General features: G+C 47.2%; 1 protein-coding gene and 1 long non-coding RNA gene across 3 annotated transcripts in view; one reads left to right on the top strand and one right to left on the bottom strand.

Moving 5' to 3' along the window:
• Positions 1 to 80: 80 nt before the first annotated feature.
• LOC310669704 lies at positions 81 to 12,631 on the bottom strand. The gene is made up of 3 exons (XR_014507283.1): positions 12,361 to 12,631; positions 1,714 to 1,878; positions 81 to 250 (listed from the first exon to the last, which is right to left on the bottom strand). It is a non-coding gene; the product is annotated as an uncharacterized lncRNA (long non-coding RNA).
• NSMF (NMDA receptor synaptonuclear signaling and neuronal migration factor) overlaps positions 11,221 to 19,678 on the top strand; it is a 47,902-nt gene continuing 39,444 nt past the window's right edge. For both annotated transcript variants that reach the window (XM_083423787.1, XM_083423786.1), the window contains exon 1: positions 11,221 to 11,460. In XM_083423787.1, coding sequence (XP_083279913.1) covers positions 11,390 to 11,460 — 71 coding nt within the window. In that variant the 5' untranslated portion in view covers positions 11,221 to 11,389. The remainder of the gene's footprint in view (positions 11,461 to 19,678) is intronic.

The following is a 19,678-nucleotide window of genomic DNA, read 5'->3' as shown; positions in this document are numbered from 1 at the left end:
ATCACTATTCTATGAGGTTGGCCAGTTCTGAGCAAGGGTGACCAGCCCTAAACTTAAACAGCAAGCATTGTAACCAAGCAGAAATTTGAATTCTCATCTCCTCAATTTAATTCATGCTTCCACATCATACTGGCCCTCATTGCTTTTGGAGACTGTGGAGCAGGGGTGGGGGTGGGGAGTTCCTGGAGCATCAGAGGAAGAAACTATGGTCACCTGCTCTTCCAAGAGACACTGAATGCTGCTCTACCTGCTAGTTATAAGAGGAAGGTAAAGATATAAATAGAAGCATGTAACACACCTATATCAAGTAAATAAATAAAAATGCTTAACTAACTGACCAATTGCATCGTAGATAACTCAGTTCCGCCCCCCCCCAACATAAAGCCTGCCCCACCCCCAAATAAATCCTGGCTATACCCATGGCATGTAAAGTGGAACTGCAAAAGCAACTAAAAAGGCAAATTAACCCTGGAGAATAAAAATTCCTCTTTTCCCAAAGCATGCAGTTGTCATGCTGCCCAATGGGAAAGGGTGCTCTCTCCCTTGTGACAACCTGCCTCACCTGAGACAGAAGCTCCAGAGGGTGTGGAGAGAACCAAATTATGCAGTGGTGGAAATAATATCCCAGCTTCTACCTTTCTTTTCTTTTCCCCTTTCCAGTTTGCTACACTGATGGCGCAATCTGCCTCCACCTTTAGGTGCACTGATCTCAGCACATTAGTAAAATGCTATTTCCATACACTGCTTTGTTGGGGGCCTTCAGCATGAGAAGCTGTGTCAGGCTGCAAAGTCATCTGTCTGTCACCTTTTCAAGACTGCAACACCTTGCCCTCAGCACAGAAAAAGGCAACTGAAATGATCAAGGCGATGGAGCGACTCCCCGCCCCCCATGAGAAAACGTGGCAGTGTTTTGAGGCAACATGATATAAGTTTACAAAATGATGTGTGGGATAGAAAGAGTGGAGAGAGAAAAGTTTTTCCTCCTCTCCGTTAACAATGGAACTTGTGGGTACCCAGTGAACCTGGATGTTGGAAGATTCAGAACAGATAAAAGAAAGCACTTATCGTACTTCTTCATGCAACGTATAGTTAAAACTATGGAACTTGTTCCAGCAGGAGGCCGTGATGCCCACCAACTTGGAGGGCTTTGAATCAAATTGGGACACCTCCATGGAGGGTAATAATATTGTCAGTTGCTACTAGTCATAATGGATATGCTCTGACTCTTTGGAAGCAGTAATACTTTGGAATATCAGTTGCTGGAAGCCACAGGAGGAGATAGTTGCTCTTCTTTGCATATCCATTGTGGGCTTCCCACTGTTGCATCTGGCTGGCCCCTGTGAGAACAGATGGACCACTGGCCTGATCCAGCAGAGCTCTTCTTATGTTCTTGTCATTGGCATTGACTCCTGCTCTTCAGGCTCCCTGCCTTCTGTGCTACCAGACTCAAGGGGCACTGGCTACTAATGCAGCCATCCCTACGTGGCACCAGCCAGCTTGACTTAGGGGAAGGTTCTGTTCTGCCCTCTGATGCATTTAATCGGGACGTGAGTGAAATCTATCCATATTCAGAGACTGTGCCAGTGTCCCAACTCATCCATCTGTTTCTTTAGGGTGGGAAGAAATGTCACATTTGAATTCCATCTCCCCATTGCCTACACACTGATAATCTCTGAAGTACCATATTCTTTGTGAAAACACACACATACTCACATACACAATGTTCCCCTGCTGTTCAGCATTTGAAGACTTCCGGTTTCGTCAAGCTGTACCATAGAAGCGTTTCATCCCACGCAAGACACCACACAACCTTGCTATGCTGCCTATGAGCATGTAACATGATGCACCTGTAAGCATATCTTCATGAGGACCAGAAACCTGTTTAAATTTAAATACACATGCACATAAACACATTTCAGAAAACTGATCTCTTCCTCCATCCACCATTGCCTTATATAGTCTAAAGCCACGGTTGGCCAAGGTGGTGTCTATATGTTGCTGGACTGTAGTTCTCACCATCACTCATGCCAGCTGGGACAGTTGAGATCTGTAGTCCTGCAACACCTGGGGGGGGGCAGCCCTCCCCTAAGCTAATAAATTCACTGCAGGCCTGTGGCCTTCCAGATGTTGCTGAACTACAACAACCATCATTGTGTGCCATTGGCCATGCTTGCTAGGGCTGATGGAAGTTGTGGTTCAGCAACATCTGGAAGCACCTCTTCATTTTAACTTATTTGGCTTTCCTCTTCTACCATTTCTAATAATCAAAGATGTCAACATGAGAGATTCCTGGTGGTGGTTGTTGTTTTTTAAAAAACACACATTCCAGTTTGTTGGTATCTTTATGTTGCCTCCAACGCTCTGCAATTAATAATTTTGCTGCAGTCATTACATTTTAAAATGATTCCCACGTCCTCTTGTCTTAATATATCCTCGAGGAGATCCATCAAAACAATGTTGGCATCCAGTGCCCATTATCCTTTTAATTTCATTGGGAGGTTTATTAATGTTGCTGGCAATAAAAAGCCAGCTATGTCAGGGCTCAGTGACCTCCTCTTTCCTTGTCTTTCAAGCTGATTGAACCCAATATGAGCAATCAAAGCAGGGGTGGGGAACCTTATCCGTCCCTAGGGGCCGCACTCCCTTCTGGGGGCCATATGCCAGGGGTGGGGGGGACTAGTGGGCAGAGCAAAAAATACAGATTTTACCTTTGTACGATAGGCAGCTTTAACAAAAACACACACACACACACACAAAGACCTCTGTCCTGGCAAGTGAAGGACAAGTCCCAGCCAGGCTGGAAACACTAAAGTAAAGTGTGAAGCAAGACTGGTGAGAGGTGTGGTCTGGGGAGGGGCCTAAGAACCAGACAGAGAGACCCGAAGGGCTGCATTTGGCTTCTAGGCCTGAGGTGTTCCCCATTCCTGTGCTAGACCGCAGCAGAACGCTTCTTTAAAATTTTAAGAAAATAAAATGGAATTTGCTAATCCTGAGCTGTTCACTTTCTCTGCAGGGGCTTCTATTGGGGAAGAAAGGGGCAATACCATCTAATTGCAAATCAATTTGTTGTTGTTCTGTTGTTAGGCAGAAGCAGGTGGAACAAAGAATGCGAAGTTTCCCTTTTGTACAGTAGGCTAGTTTCTACAGACACGCACATGTCTCAGTCCTCTATCCAGGCAGCGAGAAGCATTATCAGAGCTCAGGGACACATTCCAGGTATGCGGAACCACTCAAAGAGTGCATGGCAAGGCTTATAACCACTGTAATATGGCGACAATTCTGACGAAAACATAACTTTGCTTATCTATCGCGACCCCCGTTTGCAAACGGTTTCTCTCTCCCCTCCCTCCTCTTCCTCTTCCCCGCCTCGCTCTCATCCTCTGATGGACTGAGATCAAGTTAATTGCTCCGTTGGCCGTTCTCCCCTGGAGAGCAGAAGCGGAGCTTGGAAACCGTGAAAGAGGGTAAGTGAAAAGAAATATAAGGAACGCCAGACAGGAGGAGGGGCTGGTACTCTTCCAGGCCATCCTGCCAATTTTAGAGGGCGAGAGATGTTTATGTTCTTGTCCAGAAGAGGCATAAGACAGGAGGGTTGCCAACTGACCAGAAAAACAACGTGGCTCGAGGTGCTCCGCCTTTGACACCAGCTCAATGGGCAAAAAAGTCAGTGCCCGGAGCCTGGAACTCCAACATCTGGTTTGAGGTTCAAGCTCTATCACGTAGGACTTGTGTGGGCACATCACTGTCTGCTAGACCTTGGTCCCCAATCTGCAAAATGGGTATATAATGGAGTCCTGTTTCGTGCGGGTTGAGAATAACAGAGACTCCCGCGCGCCATAAATTGCGTGAGCAAGGTTCCTTTGGTTTTTATAAACTTCAAAGCTTGTGCAAGGGCCAGAAATTCATTACGGAAAGCTTTTGCAGATAGAAGCCTTTGCCCTTTGAATTTCTGCCGATCGTGCCGTGGTAAGGTTAAAGGCATAGGGGCCTTTTGTGAAAATGGTGGCAGTAATTAGAGCCTACCTTTCATTATCCCAGGATAAAAGATCAAAATGGCTTTGAGTGGAGAGCGGGATGTCCAGGTGGCAGAACCCACGAGGTTCTGTCCACGAGGCTGTCACATTCCACCTGTTCTGCCTTGGCCCCGCCCTCTGGCCCCACCCACCCGATTTTTGAAATCGGCAACCCGACCTTGTGAGACCACTCGCTCCCCTTGACCCATCTCCCTGTATCATCGCTGTTCTCTTCCCCCAACGCCGAAACAACCCAGAAAATCACAACATGCAGAGTAAACAGACGCACATTTCCCTGATTGGCATAATTCCCTTCCAATTATGATATTTGGGTGTTCGCTAATGAGCGGGTTTGGAGCACAGCCGCGTCTCAGCCCTTGATTGATCGATCGTGCCGCCTCGCTGGGAACGAAAGGGGGGGCGGGTCGTCTTGGGGGAACATCTGCTCAGGGGGCGTGAAGCCTGATCAGCGGGCGGGGATCTATTTGTCTGAAAACTTCGGCTGTGACTGGCAGGTAGCAGTGCGGATGCTCTGGTGGTTGTCGTCGTCCTGGATAAGCGATTCAAAGAAACAAAAGTCCCCCTTGCAGCCACTTTGCTGAAGTTTAAGTGGGCCGAATCTGGTCCCTAGGGGCCGAAGGGGCCTCGCCGGGAGCCCTCAAAGTTGATGAGCCTTGCCGTTCAAATTACCTCGCCTCACCTCCCCCTTTATTCAGGGCACCCCTGATCTGGTCAGTGCTGAAGGCAGCCTGGAAAGACCCATGCAATGCTATATTGGATTATCAGGTTGGCACAGGTTTCCTCAGGCAGCTCCCTTCGTCTGTTGGTGGGGTCCTGGCTAGGCCAGGTGCCAGCGGTCAGCTACGTCGGGCATTGACTGAGAGTCCAAGGGCTTGGTAGCCCCACCACCACCAGCCCAGGCTAGCCACACCACCATTCACTGACCTCTGTGCCACCATAGATCAGACCAGCGGTCCGCTTAGCACAGTCTAATTTATTTATTGTTGGAAGATTCAGAACAGATAAAACGAAGTAGTATTAGTATTAGTAGTAATAGTAATAGTAATAATAATAATAATAATAATAATAATAATAATTTTTATTATTTATACCCTGCCCATCTGGCTGAGTTTCCCCAGCCACTCTGGGCGGCTTCCAATCAAGTGTTAAAAACAATACAGCATTAAATATTAAAAAGTTCCCTAAACCGTCAGATGTCTTTTAAAGAGAAGATAGCCAGTGGCGTTGCGTGGGTTGTCAGCACCCGGGGCAAGGCAAGTAATTTGCGCCCCCTGCTGCACTGTCCCTCCCCCAGATAGTCCCTCGCTCTCTCTCCGCACCGCACCGCATGCCTGGCACCCCCCCCCACAGCGGGCAGTGACCCGGCGGCTCGGATCGGATTTGCACAGCCAACACTGCAGTGAGAGAGAGTGAGTGAGCCAGGTAGGGGCAGAGAGCTGCGAGTGCGAGCGCCCCCCCCAGATGTTGCACCCGGTGCGGCCGGCCCCCCCTGCACCCCCACGCTACGCAGATAGCTGCTTATTTCTTCACATCTGGTGGGAGGGTTTCACAGGGCGGGCGCCACTACCAAGAAGGCCCCCTGTCTGGTTCCCTGTAACCTCACTTCTCACAATGAGGGAACTGCCAGAAGGCCTTCAGCACTGGATCTCACACAGTGCATACTGAAACAGCATTGGTGGCGGTAATGGACTACCAACGTGGATTGGCTTTAAAAGAGGATTACTCTAGACCAGTTTTTGGAGGAGAGGGCTGTTGATAGCTACTAGCCATGATGGCGAAGCTCTCCCTCCACAGTCCTGGGCAGCAGTGCTTCCGAATGCCAGCTGCTGGAGACTGCTCTTGTGCTCAGGTTCTGCTTGCTGGTTTCCCGTAAGGAGCATCTGGCTGGCCACTGTGAGAACAGGATGCTAGATGGGCCATTGGCCTCACCCAGCAGGCTCTCCTTATGTTATTATGTTCTATTCTGACTGGCACTCTGTCACCAAGACTAGGCTTGCCATACGGAAACAGCTCAAGAGAGAGAGACATTGTACATACTTTTGTAAACCAAGAAAATCTTTAATAAAAATACATTTTTTAAAAAAAGCTAGCTTTGGCATTTGTTAAAAGACCAGAAGCTTTATTGCTAGGCATTGCAGGTCAAAAAAATATCCTAGCTCATGTTCTAGCATACATAAATAGTTTTTATTTATGTTTGCTAGAACATTGGCTAAGGGACGCGGGTGGCGCTGTGGGTAAAACCTCAGCGCCTAGGACTTGCCAATCGCATGGTTGGCGGTTCGAATCCCCGCGGCGGGGTGCGCTCCCATCGTTCGGTCCCAGCTCCTGCCCATCTAGCAGTTCGAAAGCACTCTTAAGTGCAAGTAGATAAATAGGGACCGCTTTCTAGAGGGAAGGTAAACGGCGTTTCCGTGTGCTGCGCTGGTGCTGGCTCGCCAGATGCAGCTTGTCACGCTGGCCACGTGACCCGGAAGTGTCTTCGGACAGCGCTGGCCCCCGGCCTCTTAAGTGAGATGGGCGCACAACCCTAGAGTCGGACACTACTGGCCCGTACGGGCAGGGGTACCTTTAGAACATTGGCTAGGATATTACTAGCCCAAAAATGGAAAGATGACAAGATACCAACAAAAGAAGAATGGCAAGTAAAACTGATGAAATATGCTGAAATGGCGAAGCTCACTGGAAAACTTAGAGACAAGGACAACAGAGACTTTAAAAAAAAGAATGGGAACCATTTATGATGTACTTACAGAAACAGTGTAAAGAAGTGGACTCACTAGCAGGGTTTGACTAAGCACTTACAATTAAGAAAACGAGCATAAAAACTAAGAGGCAATAACTGGGAAAATAATAAAACGTGAGATGTAATTTTGAAAAATGTGGTATAAAAATGACAAGAATGCAATGACATTTAGCCAAAAGAATACAAAATTAAGGCAGAATAAAACAAGCAGGAGAAACTGATATTTAAAGAACCAGAAGAGGAATTTGAGGGAAGTCAGGAGAGGAGTGGGGAGGGGGGAGATTGGGACTTGCATATGCTTTGGTTTTTTCCTGTGATAATGATGATTGTGTTGAAGTCAAAATGTAAAACTTAATAAAAATTATTTTTAAAAAAACAAAACTAGCTTTGGGTTAGGTTCCCCCCCCCCAAAAAAAAAACCCCAAAAGCTATGGGTTCACCATGTTTAAACAATAATTTATTTAAAGTTTATATGTAGGGACGCGGGTGGCGCTGCGGGTTAAACCACAGAGCCTAGGACTTGCCGATCAGAAGGTTGGCAGTTCAAATCCCCATGACGGGGTGAGCTCCCGTTGCTCAGTCCCTGCTCCTGCCAACCTAGCAGTTCGAAAGCACGTCAAAGTGCAAGTAGATAAATAGGTACAGCTCCAGTCGGAAGGTAAACAGCATTTCCGTGCGCTGCTCTGGTTCGTCAGAAGCGGCTTAGTCATGCTGGCCATGTGACCTGGAAGCTGTACGCCAGCTCCCTCGGCCAATAAAGCGAGATGAGCGCTGCAACCCCAGAGTCGGTCACGACTGGACCTAATGGTCAGGGGTCCCTTTACACACACACACACACACACACACACACACACAGTCTGTATGTACGTCAAAAGATTAATTATAAACGTGGTATCAGACTGGGAAATTTGTGTAGAAAGATCTTCTTTTTTCATTTTATGTGCAATTGCTGAACCAGATATAAATTGTAATATGAGGACAATACTGCATCAAGGTTGCTGACAGGAGTGAGCCCCTCAGCGTGTAACACCTCAGCTCAGAGGCCTGCACTGGTTGCTGATTTGCTACTGGGCCAAGTTCAAGGTGTTACTATTAGAATATAAAGCCCTTAACAACCTGGGACTAGTTAACTGGAGAGGTTGCCTTTCCCCACATGTGCCCACTCAACTGCTTTGACCTGCAGAATTGGCCCTATTACAGGTGCCACCACATAATACCTGTTCCATATTTGTAAGAAATCGATAGGTGGCAGCACCTATTGACAATTAGGCAGGTGCCTCACTGTTACTCGTTTTGGAGCCTGCATAAAACATTATTGCTTAGACAAGCCTACCCAGATATATAGAATGTTTTAATTTTTGTTTAGCTTATCACTGATTTTAATTATTATTTGACTGTTTTAAACTGCTTTTTTAAAAAAATGTTTTTACAGATAGTCTCTCTTTTCATAAACTGCTTTAAGGGTTCGTTTGTTATTTACAATCAAGCAGTATGAAATAAATAAATAATATGATTAGTAAATAACATGTATGATAAAATTAACTTTAAAAATACTTTATCTATTTCTGCATCTATATACAGTATTAGCAAGTGCCCTTCCTGTTAGAACCTAAAAATGAAATAATTTTTGGATCCATTAATGGAGCTCTTAGTTTTTTCTGTGCAACAACTCAGAAACCAATTGTTTTGTGTTTGTTTGTTGGGAAACTAAAATATCCTGCACTGATCATTCTGCATGAAAACAAAGGCAGGTATGTTTGGTTTTCTTTGGGGCTCCCCCTCTTTGCACAAAGGGGAGGCTCCAAATCACATCTCCTCTGACTGTCTTGGACACTTCCCAAGGGATCTTTTGTTTAGCTCTGATGTGCACCTAAGACGTACTTGGGATTAGCTGAGAAAATGTGAAGACTGTGAAAATGTAGCATGCAGAAGGGACAGCTGTGTGTGCTGCACACAATTGATTGGGTGATGTGCTGCTGCTCCCTTGATTCATCAGCCTATTGGCCTGCTTAGAGATATGTTGATTTCTATTTATGACAGTGATCATAGAATTGTAGAGTTGGAAGGGATATCAAGGGTCCTCTAGTCCAACCTCCTGCATTGCAGGAATCTCAAGTAAAGCATCTATGACAGATGGCCATCCAACCTCCGCTTAAAAACCTCCAAGGTCCATTCCACTGCCAAACAGCTCTTACTGCCAGAAAGTTATTCCTGATGTTTAGTCGAAATCTCATTTGTTGTAACTTAAAGCCATTGGTTTGAGTCCTACTCTCCCAAGCAGGAGAAAACAAGCTTGCTACATCTTCCGTGGCACAGCCCTTGAGGTATCTTTGAAGATGGCTATCACATCTATTTTCCAGGCTAAACATACCGAACACCTTCAACCTTTCTTCTCAAGGTGTGGTTTCCAGACCCTTGGGAATCTTGGCTGGTCTCCTCTGCACATGTTCCAGCTTATCTAGTTGCAAGTTTTGGGAAAGGAGTGGACAGGAGCCAAAAGTTAATGGGGTCAAGATTACCGTGGAAGAAGAGTCTGTCATGGTGGGCACATTTCTCCTTTTCCAGGGAGAATACAGGTAAACAGCCCACAATGAGTGAATCAGCGAGCCCTTATCCCTCCAGACTGTGCCCCTTGGGACTAGTTGGGTGGAAGGCAGATAAAGTGGTGACGCTGAGACTAAGGAAGAAGAAGAAGGAGACAGCCAGGGCTATCTACCTGGACTGGTTTAACATAAGAAGGCAGGTGGGTGGGAGCTGGCTGAGAACATTCTGAGGTTGGTGGGGCACTGCTCCACTTCCCCAAATGGACCATCCTACACCATGTCTAACCTCATCAGCTTTGAGCAAATCAGGACAAGTGCTCCACAGCGCCAAATTACCTGCAACTGGGGTGTGGTGGTGGATATGGGTGAGCATATGGCTTTGAGACAAATAAGACTCCCTGGAGAGGAAGTGTGTGTGTTTGAAGAACAGAGCAGGCTGTTTCATTCTGTGAGGAAACGCAGCACGTGAGAAGCTGATCAGAGGGTGAATAATTTATTTTTGCGTGAGAATACAGTGGGGAGACCTGACCTTCACACCCTTCTATTTCTATCCAGTGGTTTAATCCTTTTACGGAGGTCATGAAACTGTACTGGGGCTGCTGCACTTCAGGCTGTGAATGGGGGCTCATATGAGGGATACATCCACTTCTCCAAATACAAGCGCTCCCTGCACATAGAAAAGCAGCAGAATGCAGTACTGTGCAGTTAAAGAGACTTGCTAATCTGCACTAACAGCCACACTTCACATTTTCATATAATGTTTTAAGAGTATTCAGACCACATACTTGGTGATGCAACCAACAAGATTATAAGCAAGTCTTTGTATGTGCAATCTATTGGGGGGGGGGTTTGACTATGTTACTGTAGTAGAATTCTTTGCCCCCCATAAATCCCACAAATTGGATGACTTTGCAGAATGTCAATGCTTTCTCTTAATTGCATAACTTAGACTGGTTTTGCGAGCATAATTGGGAAGGGAGAAGGAGCCAGGAGTCTTATTCAGCTACATTGCTTTCAGATATATATTTGCAGCCTTAAGGACTGGAACTTTGTCCCTGGTTTTGAAAAAAGCTGAGATTTTTCAGGCTGAAGAAGTAGTCCCCTATCCTGTGACTTTTTTCTCCCGCAGCGGTGAAGAACCAGGGCTTTATCCCACCCCCGCCGCCCCTCGCTGCATCATCTGATAAGGGAACAGTCTCATGGTGGCAAGAGGATGTGTATGATTTTTGGTAGCCCACAGTTTAATGAAGTGGAGCAGATAGTGTCAAAGCCAGTTCCTGTTGCTGGCAGTGCTGAAGAAAGAACTGAAAGAATGAACCTTTGCATGTTCACAGGGGTACTCTTCCCTGTATAAATACTTTTCGTGCAGCCTAGGGTGATGAGCCTAGGACCTTCTGCATGCAAAGCAGGTGTTCCACCACTGAGCTACGATGCTAGTTCAGTGCTTGGATGTAGTCAGTGAGGGCGCATATCTAAGAGACGGCATTGTCCTTTGCACAGGACAAGAGTCGGTCTAGCTTTATTTAATTCAAGCATGCATCTCCTCAGGGGCATCGCGACTGCCTTGCGGCCAACGCACCCAGCCGGCTCGGAGCTTCCGCGTTGAGCCAGTATCCTCGGATTACAAGATCACTCGGCCGCCTCCTGTCAAGGTGGTGCCAGGGCACTCTGCACAACCTCAGAAGCACTCCACCGATCCCACTGCCGGCGCTTTCCCTCCCCGCTCCAGAGCCTCCCCAAATATAGGCATGGCACAGCCTGGGCTTCCTGCACCCCGCCCCGTCAGGTCTCTCCTGTGGCGCCCGAGCCGCAGTCAATGAGCAGCCGCGATGCGCGCCGAGGGGCGGCTAGTCGTGGCGGCGGCTCCTCCTCCGGCTCTTCCTCCTCCAGCGACACTCGCAGGGGTCTGCCTGGAAGGAGGCGGACTCCGCTCGGCCCGCCGAGGCAGCAGCAGCAGCCGAGATCGCAGCCTGTCCCCAGAGTTGGGGGTGGGGGTCGGCATGGGCGGTGGTGACAGCGGCAGTGGCGGCTCCGCGCGGCGGTGGCGGCGATGAGCTTCGAGGAGGACGATGGGCACGGCCGTCTCCAAACGCCGCTCGCTCCGCAACGAGGCCGTGGCGTCGGTGGCGGCCAAAGTCAGGTGAATCCAAGCTCGGGTTCTTTTTTGGGGAAAGGAGGGGGTGAGATCGGGATGCAAAGCGAAGGAGCAAGCTAGCCCTAAAGAAAGAAACCTATCGGTACGCTCGGAGGCCGTGCGTAAAAAGGCGGCGCGTAAAAGGAGAGCTGCGGGCGCAATGATGGTGATGGTCGAGGGGGGGACACACGAGGGGGTCATCTCTTTCTCTCCGACCCCCGTTACTCCAGTGAGAGATTGAATCCTGCACCGGGTGGAGTTGGGGTCGTGGGTGCAAAAAGCAAGGAGTGTGGAAAGGAGTGAGCGTGGAGGAATTTGATATAGTCTCCGCGTCGTGCATGGATGAACATTTATGGAAAGGGAGGTTTGGGGTGAGGGGGCAAAAAGAAACACACCGGGCGCGTGTCTGTGCAAGTACCAAGAGACCAGGTTGGAAGGGGCGCGCGCATGGGATCGTGCAGGGGCTGGGAAAGAAGAGCGAGCGTGCAAGGGAGACGTGCGTGTTTCCAGAGGAGCACGTCGGTGTCTTGTTCCGCGCTCGGAGGAGCTCGTCCGCCTCTGATTGACGTCAGAGGCTGGGGAGGGGGAGGGTGCACAGTGGGGAGGGGTCTGCCACAAACCCGGATTCTGTATTTCCTTTCTGACTGCTGGATCGTATCGGGGCTTTGGAGTATGCTGGATCGGAACGATGCGCTCCACCGATGCTCCTAACCATCGCTGTGCGGGTTTTGTCAGAAAGCGGCAGGCCTGGTGTTCTGTGCCCTTCTACACCTAGGGGAGAGGGCTCTGGAACATTTCAGCTGTTCTCTCCAACAAAACTCCCCACCACCACCAAATTGTGTGGTCTGAGATGAAGTAAAAACATCACCATGTGCCAAGTTTTCACACAGGGAGAAACACACATACCTCTAGCACTTTTCCTTCCGGCAGTGCAGACAGCCTATCCCTGGTGTGCTGCATCTTCTCAGCCTGCCAAAAGTGTCTGCTGTTGAGCGTGGAGGGTAGGAGGACAGCGCTGCTGCTGCTGCTGCTGCTGAACCCCCGTCTTTAGTCTCCCACCATGCCAGTGAGCCAGAAGTGCTAACTCTGTATTTTTAGTCCGGCTGGCGCTGGGTTGAAATAGCAGATGACGTGAGGTGCGAAGTGTTTTGGCATGCTGCCCAGCCGTGGACCACTTTTTCTTTTTCTTTTGGCAAAGGCTCAAAGAGCCCACGGCTGCCCTGGTGAACTTCCAAGCTCTGGGAATGCAGCAATGATGTTGGTGGGGGGCGGGGGGACACGGGACCGGCAAGCTGCCTTCCTGCCTGCGCAGTGGTGACTTTGCCTCCGCAGCTGTTTAACTTCTTAGCCTTGGAAGATGCTCTCTGCTTGTCTTGGAGATCCCTCTCTGGTAGCAGCGTGCTGACCAAGAAAAGTGAGCCTTTGGGGAGGGGCCTCGTCACTGTGTTGTGTTTTGCACCTAACGTGCTCCTGTTCCTTAGCGCCAGATGAAGGAGCATATGCGGCTTTTGTTTTCTACTAGCGACACAAAACCAAGGAGAATTGCAAGCATCACAGAGGATGTTTAAAATGTAGTGACGCCTTTAGATTGCCGGTATTTGTGGGAGGGATCCCAGCACGTATACCGGAAGTTTAGGTTTGTGCATTTAAAGTGAAATTAAGCGGTCTTCTACCCTAGTGCAACAAATCCACTTAAAATAAATCGCAGACTTTGGTTGTTTGGAAAGTGAATGGGAAGTGCATTGAAAAGTGTGAAGTGAACAAATGATTGATGGGAAGACATCCCATGTGCAAAGTGGGACAAATGCCCAATAAACAGGTTCCCTGGAGATGCCCAAACTCCCTACTGTTAATTTAACCTTACTGAAAAATTGAAATAATTTCCCCTTTAAACAAAAAACCCAGTGGCATAGCATGGGTTGTCAGCACCCGGGGCAAGGCAAGTAATTTGCACCCCCTAACCTGTGGATTTGCGCCCCCTAACCCTACCCCCCAGATGTTGCGCCCGATGCAGCCGGCCCCCCCTGCACCCCCCATGCTACGCCACTGAAAAAACCCAAACCACACACTTGTGCATAAGACATTTAGTGTGGTTAATTTTGATTGGTGTCATTTTACAGAGTGAGGTGACGAGGGAAAGGATAAGCAGCAGGTTCTGATTGTGGGGAAAGGACCTCTTTGGGAACAGAAGGAAGAACTTGTGAGACAGACTTTCCAGAAGAAGGGCAGAACTCTTGTTCATGAGCAGGGTTCGCAAACAGGGGTGCATGAACCACTGGTGCTACAATCATTGTGTCCCCGTTAAATATTCACATTGATTTCTTAATGTATTTGTATTGCTTCATTTATTTCTTAGATTGTAGGATGGGAGAATACAATTTGAATTCTGTAGAATGTGAATTGTATTTTGCCAATACAGTGGTACCTCGGGTTGCATACACTTCAGGTTATAGACTCCTCTAACCCAGAAATAGTACCTCGGGTTAAGAACTTTGCTTCAGGATAAGAACAGAAATCGTGCTCCGGCGATAGCAGGAGGCCCCATTAGCTAAAGTGGTGCTTCAGGTTAAGAACAGTTTCAGGTTAAGAACGGACCTCCGGAACGAATTAAGTACGTAACCTGAGGTACCACTGTAATAATAATAATGAATTTATACACTGCCCTTCAACTGAAGATGACAAATGAAACAAAATATACGAAAGAAAAGGAGAAATAATTTTTAAACAAATAATCATGCAGCATCTAGCACCAGCAAGCACGACAGAAATTGTAGTAAGTCATTAAGTGGTCTTCGGATTTTCAAGTTGTCCATGGGGGAAAAGAAGATTGGGAACCACTGGTCTTGAGGTTGGGTTGCATCCTGTGGGAGCCTTTTTCTGACAGACTCCAGGGTGCCGAGCAAGGTGACCCTTGAGTTTCTGCCCATCTTCAAAATTCTAGGCTATGCTTTCTACATTAAGCTGTGAGATATGATGCTGGTCATGAACAGGAATGACCTGACTCCAACCCACCAAGAGCAGGGATACTTTATTCATTTTACTGTGAGCACAGGATTTGGTACAGGGGTGTAAAATTTTCAAGCTACATAGAACCTTTGTTTGCATTCAGACCCAGTTCCTAGCCTTTGTTATTTTGGCAACAGCATTTCAAATATCTTAGGAGTGTTTACTTGAAATCTCAGGAGCTGAGGCAAAGGGACAGGTGTGTGTGTGTGTGTGTGTGTGTGTGTGTCTCAGAGGTTTCCCCTCTTCTCTTTTAACAAGCAGAAGAAATGGTTCCAAATTAGCAAATGTGCTAGATATTACAGATTCTCCCATTTCTGAATGACTCCTTTTTCTTAGTGCGGATTTGACCCGACCCTGTTCCTGAGATGGAGTGCTGCAAGCCTGCCCTCAGAACAATGAGGACTAGAATGCTTGTTTGCTTAAGCATTGACACTTTGCACTGTGTTTCCAAAAAGCACTGGTCCAGATTGCATAGCTGCAGACACAACTAACTGCAAAGCATTTTACTGAATCACTAAAATAAAGTAATTTTAAACAACAACTGTAGGAGGCTTAGTTTGACTCAGGGAGAGAATCTACAGTTGCTGTTATTACCAGTATTAAGCGTTCATTAGGAATAAAGTTAAGACAAGACTATTTTGTAAAACAAACATACCAAAATGATTTTTTCCCCTATGCCTTGGGAGGTGTCACAAATCCATGTGCTCTAGAACCATAGGTGATCAGGGGGTGCATGTATTAACAAGTGGATCTTTGTATTTGGCTCCCCTGCATGCTCTTATTAGATTCCGTAAGTCTTTCAGCCAGCTCTATGTCCCAGAGCTCTGTGGGAGATTTGCTGGCTTTATGAAGCACTGCCTAATCTATAGATCTCAGCAGAGCTTTCCTGCTGACAAATGGACAATAATTTTCTCACTTAGAGGCTGGTGATGCTGAAATTGTGAGGGGTGTGTGTGTGTGTGAAGTTTTTGGGCTGCTGGAATAGCTCAATTGGTAGAGCACAAGACTCTTAATCTCAGGGTTGTGGGTTTACTAAAGACTCTGTTTCATGTTGATGTCAAATAAGCCCCAGCAACTCAGTGGACAACAGTAGTCCTTCAGCGATTGAGCTGGGACATAAGGGTTTGGGTGGTCCGTGGCATTCAGGGCATTGTAAATTAATGGAAGGCCCTTGAACCTGGCTCAGGAGTCGATAGGCAGCCAGTGCAGCTGTTTTCACGATGGTGTCCCATGTTCTCGAGGTGTCCCATGTTCTAGATGCCCCCTCCAGCAGTCTGACTGCCACCTTCTGCACCAGCTGGACCTTCCAAACCAGGCCCAAGGGCAGCACCACATAGAGCCCATTGCAGTAATCCAGCCTCAAGGTTGCCAGCTCATGGACTGCAATGGTCAGGTTACCCTTGTCCAGGAATGGCCACAGCTTCACTTCTCCACCATTTCCTCAGCAGTTTACAATTAAACACACACACACACACACACACACACGTTGTGAAGACATGGCAGCCGATTTCTCCTGATAGACCTGTTTGCGTCCCATTTTGCCTTATGCGCATTTTTGCAAAGCAATTTCCTCTAATATAATGTAATATTGTACATGTTATTTTCACTATTGTTTTGCTGTTTCATGTGCATATTATGCTGGCATCTGTGTTTTTGTACACATGACTTGGCCAGAGAATTGCATTGCGAAATTCGGATAAGGGGTGAATTCTGAAGGGTGGCGTCTGTTTCAGTTTGCAAGCTGTTTCAGAAAGTGTTAATTAGGTAGGTTTGTCTTTGAATGCAAGCTGAATCAAATCTTTCTTATCTGATATTCAGGGTTCTGGACCAGATGGGCCGCTGGCCTGATCCAGCAGGCTCTTCTGAGGCTCTTATTAATATCTCCCCCATCCCTACCAGAGATAAATGCATCTCTGTAGGCTGCTGGTATCTGAGATGCTCAAAACCACAGCTCAAAGTCTCTGGGTTTCTTCCGAGAAGCTCTTAATTTCAGTCCCAGAGCACCTGACCCAGCTCTTCCCAAGATGGTTAATTAAGCTCTCTGCAACTTTCATTCTTGGCCTGGATCCTTGTAAACAACTGCAACACCCGTTTCAACAGGGGATGTCTCTGAACGCCATCCGTTAGCATAGCTTTTCTGCTGTTCTGTTCTGTTCTGGCTGGAACGGTTTAACGTTTTCTTTACATTCGCAACTGTTCTATCTGTCTTTAGAACTGTGATATACCAGTAACTGTGTGACCTGTCCTGGAACCTTAATGGGTGAAGGATGGTGGGAGGAAATCTTACAAATACAACAAATGAAATAAATATCCCGTTGGTACACTGTGCTGTACTGAACATAGTTGTGGTGGAGACACTTCTCCGATTTATTTCCTGCAGACCTAAAATGAGGAGAGGCCAATGAGGCAAGACCATAGCTCACTGGTAGAGCACCTGCTTTGCATGCAGAAGGTCCCAGGTTCAATCCCTAGCATCTTCAGGTAGGGTTGGAAAAATGCACCCTGAATAAAAGAAACCCTGGAGCTGCCAGTCAGTGTAGACAATACAGGGCTGGATGGACCAAGGGTCTGACTCAGCATGAGGCAGCTTCCGATGTCTTTCTCTTCCTAGATTTACAAACTGCATATCTGAAGCATGTCAATAGGTGTAAGTAAACCTTGGCTCTGATTTAAATGGATCAAATCAGGGAGGGGGGAAAGTATTTGGATCATTTTCGGACATGTCTCCTGCCCCTCATTGAAGGAATAGGTATGTAAGGTGGCAGAGAGAGCAGAGGGTGGAAATATTTGGAGTTGCTGCTTTGGTCAGCTTTTCAAAGTTCTCAGATTTTTATTGAGGACAACAAAGAAAATTGATGTTTTGCAGCTTTCTGCCCCAAGACAGATTTATCTCTTCTCTCCCCAGCTCCCACTCGAATCTGGAGCTACTGGAATGTAGAAAGTGTCTTCTAAAAAGTTCAATTTCCTTTCTATGAGCCACCAAAAACTGTGGCAACTAGTTAAGTGTTCGTGGTGATTGGTGTAAGTGCATGAGTTGTGACCGACTCTGGGGTTGTGGTGCTCATCTCGCTTTACTGGCCATGGGAGCCGGCGTACAGCTTCCAGGTCATGTGGCCAGCAGGACTAAGCCACTTCTGGTGAAACCAGAGCAGCGCACGGAAACGCCGTTTACCTTCCTGCCGGAGCGGTACTTATTTATCTACTTGCACTTTGACGTGCTTTCGAACTGCCAGGTTGGCAGGAGCTGGGACCGAGCAATGGGAGCTCACCCTGTCACGGGGATTCGAACCCCCAACCTTCTGATCAGCAAGCCCAAGAGGCTCAGTGGTTTAACCCATAGCACCACCCGCATCCCCATGTATGTAGTATGTATGTATAATAAAAAAAAGATAAATGTTATATGAACCAGTTGACAGTGGAGCCGACTTTGAAGGCAATGAACTCTACTTTATTTGTGGGGTTGAACTAGATGACTTAGGGTTTCCTTCCGAGTCTCTCTTTCTAAACATGCATACACAGAAGTGATGTCATCAGTGTGGCATGGAAAAAAAGAGTGCTAAGGCTGCATAGATACTATACACCTAAAACACACCAGTTCCCCCAAAGAATCCTGGGAGCTGGGATGGTAGGGGTAAACAGCTGTTCCTAGGATCCTATTTCCAGCGGGGCTTATGAATCATCTAGAAGTCTTCCTTGAGAACCAGGGTCCCTCTGGAGGTATTTGCTGGCTCTCTTCCAAAGACGGTGTGGGTGGAATCTTGGTCATCCTTATATTAAGTGCAGTGCATATTTCATTCCATATTAATTAACATAGTAATTTGATTTCACCTGATTTGGGAGATGGGTGAGAAGAGATGGTCCAAAGCTCTGATATATTCTGGCTTTGTCGAATAGGATTTTGTGTGTGTATGTCCACAGATACCTTTGGGGTTTCAAATTGCTCCTGCATAGGTTTGGGTGACCTTCCACGTCAAAAGAATAGAAAAGGAATGTATAAGATGCTGTAATTGGGCAGAGTACTGATTTTAATGTCAAAACGCAGTACTTGCCAACCTGACACCCTCCTGATGCTTTGGGCTACGATTCCCATCAGCCCCAGTCTGCACACCTGGCACTCTTCAGGTGTTATGAACTACAGTTCCCAGGCTGGAGGTTGATGGGGCAGAGGTTGACAAAGTCTGTTCTAATATTACTGCTGCTGCTGCTTAATTATTTTTATTATTTTAAATTGTGATCGTTTGTATTTAGTTTTTAACTGTGGTATTTGTATGTTGTTACAAATATGTTTAATTTATAATTGTTGCAACATTACAAGAAAGTATTTCCCTTCCCTGAAATTAAACAATATGGTAAATACGCCCACAAAAATAACTTGCCTGCAATGTATTTATTTACCACTTGCCTGCTGTGAGCTGCAGCAGGAACGGATGGAGAGAAACATTTGAATATTGGGTACCAAGGAAGGGGTGATGTGACTCATCCTTCCTCTGCCAGTGTCTTCACTCACTTGCATGTACGTTTCTGGCAGCTGATGGCTACCAGGCCAGTGCTTAAATGCAAGGCTGCTGTTATAGAAAAATAGGCTCCTATGTTCTTGGCATTCAGGGTGCAGCAGGAGAAAGGACAGATGTGTTTAAGCAGGAGAAGAGATGGAGGATAAGGCTATGTTCCACCTTCACTGGCAGTATGCTGGTGACTGCCAGTTGCTGGGAATTATGTTTGGGGAGAGTTGCAGTTGTGCTCAGGTGTTGCTTGTGGACTTCCCTTTGGGGCATCGGGTTGGTCATTGTGAAAACAGGATGCAAGGCTAGGTGGGCCTCTTGCCTGATCCAGCAGGCCCTTCTTATATTCTTCTTCTTATATTCTGATTCCTCTGTCCTTCATCTATCCATCCAGATGCAGGGATGAGCACTAACTTTAAAAGGGGATTTGATAAATTCATGAAGAGTAAGACTATCAGTTGTTAGCAACCCTGATGGCTGTGCTCTCCCTTGGAGGCAGTAACGCTTCTGAATACCAGCTGCTGGAAACTGCAGGAGGGGAGAGGGCTCTTGCACTCATCACCTGCTCGAGAACTTTCTGGAGAAACCCAGTTGGCCACCGTGAGAGCAGGCTGCTGGGTGATGCTGGGCCTTCGGCCTGATTCAACAGGGCTCTTCCTATATTCCTTGGAGAGCTTTGAGGGTGGCAGAGTTGGAGGAGTAAAGGTCACCAGCCA

Source organism: Podarcis tiliguerta, assembly GCF_965153285.1.
Source record: "Podarcis tiliguerta genome assembly, chromosome: Z".
Classification (NCBI taxonomy): domain Eukaryota; kingdom Metazoa; phylum Chordata; class Lepidosauria; order Squamata; family Lacertidae; genus Podarcis; species Podarcis tiliguerta.
Note: the sequence above shows the minus strand (reverse complement) of the source record. Positions and strands in the feature narration are given on the sequence as shown.